At 37.9% G+C, this 8,516-nt stretch overlaps 1 protein-coding gene across 3 annotated transcripts; it reads left to right on the top strand.

Annotated features, from left to right (window-relative positions):
- The first annotated feature begins 267 nt into the window (after positions 1–267).
- Positions 268–8,251, top strand: golga5 (golgin A5). 3 transcript variants are annotated; one of them, XM_079634334.1, is made up of 13 exons: positions 268–513; positions 1,275–1,928; positions 2,586–2,810; positions 3,675–3,894; positions 4,031–4,154; positions 4,278–4,481; positions 4,571–4,738; positions 6,085–6,213; positions 6,311–6,409; positions 6,531–6,753; positions 6,853–6,958; positions 7,042–7,105; positions 7,215–8,251. In XM_079634334.1, exons 2-13 carry the CDS (start codon positions 1,286–1,288, stop codon positions 7,290–7,292), a joined length of 2,283 nt encoding a protein of 760 aa, XP_079490460.1. In that variant the 5' UTR covers positions 268–513; positions 1,275–1,285; the 3' UTR covers positions 7,293–8,251. The 3 variants fall into 3 exon arrangements, with proteins under 3 accessions (XP_079490460.1, XP_079490462.1, XP_079490461.1); XM_079634336.1 differs by having other exon boundaries at positions 324–513; positions 2,631–2,810; XM_079634335.1 differs by having other exon boundaries at positions 373–513; positions 2,598–2,810.
- The last annotated feature ends 265 nt before the right edge of the window (positions 8,252–8,516 follow it).

The raw sequence follows: 8,516 nt of genomic DNA, 5'->3' as shown, positions 1-8,516 counted from the left end.
ATATAAGTTTGAAGAGAAAATTGCAATTTCGAACTAAAGCAGTAAAAATTTAAATGCATTCTATATTCACTTAATTTCACAATAGGGATAATAGGGGTGGATTTTAAATTGTGAAATATGATATCCATGTTCACAAAATGTGATGTAATGGGTGGGGCCATGAAAAATTGCATGGTAAGAAGGAACAGAGGCTATATATATATATATATATATATATATATATACACATTTACATTACAGAAAGGGACTTTGGAATTACCCAATTGCAATCAGGCAGAGCAACAACATGCAACGTTTTGTTTCAGTCAGGCAGTGTGCAGGGCGCACTGTTATGGGTCCTTCGTGTAGTTCCTGGTCCACGTCGGTCTGTATCAGAATGAGAAACTGGAACTGGATAAATAACAACAGTCACCGATGATCAAGACACCCGTAGACATATTTTCGCCTGATATTCTCTTAAAAAAATGACCCTGCAAGATTGATTTACTTTCTGAGAGATCGGAGCCCCTTCAGGTACAAAATATAACCTTAAATGCAGTTATTGGTCAGAAGACGTGAAACTGACAATGCGATGCTCAACATTAACGTTACTCTCATTTTGTTTAGAGGATTTACTCTACAAATGAGCACATGCAATTTACTCGATAACTAGGCGAAATGTAGTGCATAGTTATTTTAAAGTGACAGCTGACCGTTTTGTGTAAATACACCGTGTTAAGTGGATTAGGACGCAAATGTAAACAAATATGTCAGAAACTATAGATAAACAGTTATTCCTTTAATAAGCTTATATAATAAATTGATGGATTCTGGATGGATCATTTATACATTCGACTTACTTTTAAATATATATTTTCATGTTAGAGAATATAAATGAGAGGAGTTTAAAAGCCCTGGACGTGGATCCAGGGTATACTTTAAAGGGATGGGTTTTGTTTTCTATTTGCATTTGCATTGAATAAGTCAAACATTATAGATCTGACTGATCATGTGATGCACGTTGGCATCTCAGATTAAAAAATTGTTTTTTTATTATTATTTAAATACCATATAAATGTGTCACCCCTGTTTCTTGCATTCAACAACTTGCCCATATTTCACGTATCTATATAAACGTGTGTGTGTGTGTGTGTGTGTGTGTGTGTGTGTGTGTGAAATATGGGCAATATGGGCAAGTTGTTGAATGCAAGAAACAGGGGTGACATAAATTAGCATGACAGGCTAGCTGGCATGTTTTCACTTGAACATCTCTGCATGCATGTTTTCTATTCCAGAGGATCTTAGGATGTCTTGGCTTGTTGATCTTGCCGGGAAGGCCGAGAACTTCCTGAATAAAGTGGACCAGGGTGCAGCCACCGCATTGACAAAAAATCAGTCCTCTCTGGTCTACAACAGCCCTGACACCAAAGATTCAATCCAGTACAACTCTGCAGCTTACAGCTCCACCCATGATCAACAGCACAGGGACTCCATCGCTGCCTCATCTCTCGGAAATTCAGCTTTCATCTCTGCAGCTGCTGGGAACATAAAGAAACCCAAAGCAACAGTTTTGGCCAGTACAGCTAATGTCTCCAGCACTATGCCTTTGGGTTCTAGCAGCAAAGTATCATCCAACTTTGTGCGACCCAAAAAGCCAGAAGTGAACGACGATTTGCTCTTTGACTTCTTGAACAGTTCGGACCCACCGCAGAGCGAAAGAAAGGAGGTCAGGAGAGAAACGGCGTCTAAAGCTTTGGGTCCTACGGGAGGTTCAACTCAGACCCAGATGCCCCCTCTCTCCATGGCCAGTGATCTCCAGATGGGCCCTTCTGTCTCTGCAACCCCGTCCTCCACACAGGGCCTGTCCAGAAATTCCAGCCTCAGCTCTCTCTCAAACAGCTCACACAGCGTTAAAACAGAGGATGGCTCCACACGAGATCAAAGCCCAGGTACAAAAGATGCATCGTACATCATGTGTTCTAACATTTGTTTAATTTCATTGGTCTGAGGGCAAGAGTTTTGGCCTATTTAAAATTTTGGACCATTACAGGTTAATGACGGAGAAGAGATGAGCCGCTTAGTTTAATGAAACTCATAATATTAATGGTAACAATAATACAAATAAGAATATTAATTAATGTATGGTAAATTAATATAACATTCAAGTAGCCCAGCTCCAAAAAGCAGGATAGTAGATAGTGGTGGATAAAACTAAAAGGGACCATAATGAGATCTAAGTCTACTTTTTAGGCCAGGGACTGAGTAAATGTAAAGACTAATTTGACTTTAATGTACTATTTATTTGTCATGCCTGACAGCTGATAAATGGCTGATATTTATAATCTTAGAGTATATACACAATTGTTGAATTTTATTAAATGTTTGTATTTATTGAGTATTTCTTTATTCATTGCCATGAAATATCATGTGAAGCTGAAATGGCAATGCACTTAAATATTATTAAACATATTATTTTGTCTAAATAAAATTATTTTATCTATTTTGTCTAAATTAAACACTAAAAACTAATTTTTATAAATAGTAAAACACACACCTTTACTTAAGTTTTGATCACATGTAGTTCTTATTTCATATCTTCTGTCCAGCTGCTGTTCTAGAGAGTTTGAACCCTGGGCTGGATGTTCCCGCAGAGGATCAGCCAACAGCGGAGATCCCACATCAGGACCGCCATCAAGAGCTTCAGCAGCAGCAGGGCCAGGAACAGGTGATCTCCAACCTTCGTCTCGAGAACCAACTTTTACGGAATGAAGTCTCTTCTCTCAACCAGGAGATGGCCTCTCTAATCCAGAGAGCCAAAGACACGCAGGAGGGTGAGCTAGAGCGATTTCTGACCTGTTTTTGTTGAACTGCATTGTCATATACACTGCCCAGCCAAATAAAAGTGGCTGTAGATAAAGTTCTTCTAACCCTAATTGATGGAGTGTTTAAGGTCTGGACTCACAGGTGCCAATTGATGTGTGAAAATGATTCTTCATGCTCCCTTCCAACCATTCTTTCACAATTTGAGCCTGATGAGTCTTTGCTTTTTCATCCTGGAATATGGCCATAATGTGTCTTCCTACATGGTTGTTTAAGAAATTAAAAACTACACGCTCCATCAATTAGGGTTAGAAGAACTGTTGCCAAACATATAACATGCTACACACATAATAATCACTACAATAATGATCCAATCATAGACTCATTTAAATCTGAACAGCTTTCTTTTTTGGCCAGGTAGTGTGCTATTATTTTATTTTTATATATATTGTTTTAGTTTTAGCAATTTTGTTATGTGCTTTTGTCATTTTTTATTTATTTTTTATATATTTCTATTTAGCTTTCCTTTATTTTTATATTAGTTTTAGTTGTAGTCATTTTAGTACTTACCGGTAGTCACAAAATCAAAATGGACAGTTCTTGGTTTTCTTTAAAAGAATATTGCAGTGTTTATTATAAATAATTTATCCATTCACATCGGGTTTTAATTCATGTGCCCTCATAATCTATCAATAATTTCCCATCCCTCTAGCAACAACATCTCTTCTAATCTCTGATGACGTGTTTACTGGCGCGAGGGCGGGGCAACCTGTCACTCACATGAGATCAACCAATAGCAAACGACAATGATCCAACGATCAATCAATTCCCGATACGCTGAAGCCATTAAATTATTATTTCCTCCTCTTGTGTAGAGGTGAACCTCGCCAGAGCTCGTGCTGACAAGTGGAACTCGGACCAGTCACGCGTTGATCGCACGGTTCGAGAGCTGAGCGCGCAGGTTGATGACCTCACAGAAGCCCTGTCGGCAAAAGATGGTCAGCTGGCGGTCCTGAAAGTGCGACTGGACGAGGCAGATCAGCTACTGAAGGCCCGAAGCTCAGCCCTTGAGGAAGCTCAGAGCGAGAGGGTCAGGTTGGTCTCTTCAACAACGCAAAGAAGCAGAACATCACTTCTGGTTTAGTTGACCATCTGAAGTTAATCCATATCTTCTCTTGTGTGAATAAACAAGCCTCTAATGCTATTTGGTGGGTTTTTTTATGTGTTTTAGGATTCTTCAGGATCAGAGTGAGGGCAGCGGTCTTCAGTCTCAGGCTTTACAGACACTACAGGAAAGAGTAAGAGACTCAGATTCAGCTATTAAGAGAGAACAGGAGAGCTACAGACAGATGCAGGTGAGTTGGCAGGTGAAAAACAGGATTTATGTCGCAATCTCTATAGGTCCGAAGACATTCTGTAGGACCTGGAGATTAACAGATGGACCTGGTAGGTCTTAGTTACGTGCCATTTTCTCACAGAGTGAGTTTGCAGCACGACTGGCGAAGGTGGAGGCCGAGCGTCAGACATTGGCGGAGTCTTTAACGAACGCAGAGCGTCGGGTGACGGAAGAGAAACAGAGAGCTGAGGAACTACAGCAACAGGTCAAGAGCACCCGATCTGCAGCAGAGTACACCAAACAAGAACTACAGGACTACAAAAACAAAGCCTCACGCATACTACAGGTATCCTTCTCTCTTTATTTTTATCGCACTTTTTATCTCTGTTTGATAAGCGTATGAAGTATCATGGGTGTGTGTTGTTGCTGCTCTAGTCTAAGGAGAAGCTGATCAGCAGTCTGAAGGAGGGCTCAGGTCTGGAGGTGCTGGAGGGGGCCGGGACTGGAGTTGAACTCGAAGACCTACGTCATGAGAAAGAGCTGCAAAGAGAAGAGATTCAAAAACTACAGGCTCAAATACAGAGCTTGCGGACAGAGATACAGGTGCGTGCACACACACCATACAAAATATACAATCTCAAATGTAGATTTTATTTATATAAACTACGCACAGATGGATTTCATGGGCTGGATCAGGGCTGGGCAATATTTGAAGTTTAGTGTCTCCTTATTTTTGTTAGTTTGCTTTTAAATTACTTAAAAGGCTGATGGACCAAAAAATATACTAAACTACACTAAATTTACACAACTAAAAATTTGATTTCATTATTTTTGTTTATATGCATCACTATAATAATACCAAGCGGCAACCTTCCTGTCTCTCTTGAAACCAACACGGAAGTGACTTAAACTGCAATACATCGACTGGCCACTAGAGGCAGTCTGCAAAAGAGTCAATCCCATATACCCCCCCATGTTAAAATGCCAAATTTTACAGCAGAAAAAAATTAGTTTACAGTCTGGTGCCAAAAGTGGTTTTGGTCTATATAGCTAATTTTGCCCTTCATGACAACTGTGAGGGGGGTGATTTTTATTTATTTTTATAACTCATCCGTTTAAATTATATTAAGCCTTAAAGTTCTGCATAACTAAGGGCGTGGCCACTTGAGTGACAGGTGGATTGCCGCTGCTGTCACTACTAGCCATTTGTCTGCTGTCTGTTAGCCATCACGTCACCTCAGCTAGTCCCGCCTTTTTGCCCTATTTCGTTTATCCGGGAGTGATGTGTGATGACGCGCCACCAAGATGGTGACAGCCGGCTCCACCCACTTTGGGGTTCAAAAATGCTCTTCAGAAACCTACGGGTGACGCTACGTCCATATTTTTTTACAGTCTGTGAATAATACATGGTAATAAATAGCAATGTTTACTTTTTTATTTGTATGTATATTTACTAAGGTATTCTAAGATGAAAAAAAGTATGTATTTATATCTGTCTTTTTCACATTAATAAAAGCATAGTTTAAAATCAGAATATTTACAATGTTGCTTAATTTTATTTGCCAGCAAAATCATTGGAAATATATAAATTGATCTTATATATCAATACAAATGTAACTGTAATTTTTTTTAACGTGTCTTTATTATTAATTATATTACATTTATATTATATGGAAGAATAATATTTATTTATTATTCCACGTTAAACTAAAAATCTGATTTAATTATATTAATTTATATGCATCACCATAATAATACATGGTAATACATTATACCAATAAATACCAAATTCTTTCTCTTAAAAAACTAATAAAATCAAAATATGAACAATGTTGCTTAATTTTAGTGCCAGTTAAATTATTTGAAATATATAATGAATGTTTGATATGTATATCGGCCAGCTCTAATCCAGATGTAAACACACACTAGATATCTTCTGTTCTCTCTAGGATCTGGAAACCCAGGCGCTCAATGAGACGGAGAACTGGAGAGAACAGCTGGCTGAAGTACAGGAACAACATGCCCAGCAGATCAGAGCCAAACAGGACATGGAGGCAGAACTGGAAAGATCCAAACAGGTACTTGAGATGGGACCATTCAGGTTTTTAGAGAGGGTGTATTGTGGTTTAGGGAATATGCTGAATAGTGAGTGAAGGTTGATTAATTTTTATGCAGGAACTGCAGTACATTGAGGAAGAGCATCATCGCACTAAAATCACCCTTCAGGGTCGCGTCAAAGACCGAGAAGATGAGATCCAGAAGCTTAGAAACCAGGTACCCACACACACATGCCTGGACATAAATTTACAAGGATGGAATAGCAATTTGAGGTTTTACAGTAAGCGTGTAAGCGTTTTCTGAATTTTAATGGGAAATTTCCCAATTCTCCTGCTAGCTGACCAATAAGGCTCTGAGCAACAGCAGTCAGGCGGAGCTGGAGGGCCGTTTGCACCAGCTGACAGAGACACTGATTCAGAAGCAGACCATGTTAGAGGCCCTGGGCACAGAGAAAAACTCGCTGGTGTTTCAGCTGGAGAGGCTGGAACAGCAACTGAAGAGCCTGCAGGGTGGTCAGAACAACGGCTCACACATCAACATGGCTGCCATTGAGGGACCAGGTCAGTGCACTGCATGATGAGACTGGGGCAACTCAACTCAAACTTGTTTGAATGGAACCATTTCATTTTTGACAGCCCAACGTGATTGTGTGTGTACAGGTGCTAGGCAGAGGAACACACCAATCCTGTTTAGTGACGCAGACGGACCGGGTACAGGAATGTATGGGAAGGTTCGTAAAGCGGCCAGCACCATCGACCGCTTCAGGTAACTGCATCCCTGGAAATCTGCTAAATGTATTTTATGGTGTTCCAATAGCATTATAAAAATGTTTTTTTTTTTTCCTTCAGTATACGTTTAGGAATCTTTCTCAGACGTTACCCCATGGCCAGGGTCTTTGTTATTATTTATATGGTGAGTTCACAGCGTGTCAAGGAATGTTTGAAAGTAAAAAGTATGAATTTAAACTTTCAGGGAAAGTTTTGTATTTATTTATGTTTTGAATGTATGTTTTTCGTTGCAGGCACTACTACACCTTTGGGTAATGATTGTCCTTTTGACATACACACCAGAGATGCACAGTCATCCTGATGGGAGATGAAGGACTTTCAATCTATAATAAGACAAAATAATCTGTTTGTGATTAGTGAAAGTTAATAAAGGTTAAACTTAGGGAGATTTCAGGCTGCTGTATATACATTCAAATACAATTTGCACAGACATGTTGTTGGCCGGTTTCTCTCCCTCTGTTATACTCACATTTACCTTCATTCCACCTCATTTATTTTGTCTTGGCCCATTTTCAATTAAGTTTGGTATGAGTGTTAAGAGCAGTATAAAGTGAAATATTTAAGGTATAATGTAAAGGTGTGGTTTTATTCGATTAAGAATCTCTTTTCTTTTAATCATCTCTTTCACGCAAATGTAATCATAATTATTTTTGTCATAGGAAATAACAGAATGCATTCCTGACACTGTAAAGCAGATTTATCTTAATAAATATTAACACACACTGACACACTGTTTTTGTGACTTTGAATTTGTTATTTAGTAGTACAGATGGACACCGGAGGGGAGATAATGAGGAAAATGTAGAAGTTGCTCAAATATAATATAAATTAATATTTAAAAATAACACAGACCGGTACATGTATTTTAATGTGTAATAAATTATACACAAAAGCTTGGGGTCAGTAAGATTTTTTTAACGTTGTGGAAAAAAGTATTTTAAGTTCATGGAACCTGCATTTATTTGATTAAAAAATACAGTAAAAAAAAGTATTACTGTGAAATAATATAAAACATTTACATATCTATTTTGTTTTTTAAATATATTTTAAAATGTAATTTATTTATGTGATGGCAAAGCTGAAGCTTCAGTGTCAACACTGAACAAACTTCAGCTGAACAATGACTTTATTTTATTTTTAGAGCTGCTGTAGAGCCAAAATGAACTCTGTTTGCATCATTGAATCATTTTCCTGTTATCCCTGTAAAGCTGCTTTGATACAAATCTGTATTGTATAAAGCGTTATATAAATAAAGGTGACCTAACTTGACAGAAATCATAATATGCTGATTTGGTGCTCAAGAAACTATTATTATTATTATCTATATTAAATACAGTTCTACTGCTTAATATTTTTTGTGGAAGCCTTTATACTTTTTTTATGATTATTTGATGAATAGCAGCTTCAAAATAACAGCATTTATTTGAAATAGATTTTTTTTCTAATTGTGTAAAAGTCTGCTGTCACTTTTGATTATTTTAATTCATCCTTGCTTAATTAAAAGTATTAATTTCTTTAAAAAAAAATCTTACTCA

The sequence above is a fragment of the Phoxinus phoxinus genome (assembly GCF_949152265.1).
Source record: "Phoxinus phoxinus genome assembly, chromosome: 14".
In the NCBI taxonomy this organism is placed as follows: Eukaryota; Metazoa; Chordata; class Actinopteri; order Cypriniformes; family Leuciscidae; genus Phoxinus; species Phoxinus phoxinus.
This window is presented reverse-complemented; position numbering and strand designations above follow the sequence as displayed.

Bases quoted from the DNA above. Each gene is read 5' to 3' on its own strand.
- golga5 (XM_079634334.1), top strand. From the start codon at position 1,286: ATGTCTTGGCTTGTTGATCTTGCCGGGAAGGCCGAGAACTTCCTGAAT. The intron at 1,929-2,585 runs GTACAAAAGATG...TCTTCTGTCCAG, and splicing joins CACACGAGATCAAAGCCCAG to CTGCTGTTCTAGAGAGTTTG. The intron at 2,811-3,674 runs GTGAGCTAGAGC...CCTCTTGTGTAG, and splicing joins AGCCAAAGACACGCAGGAGG to AGGTGAACCTCGCCAGAGCT.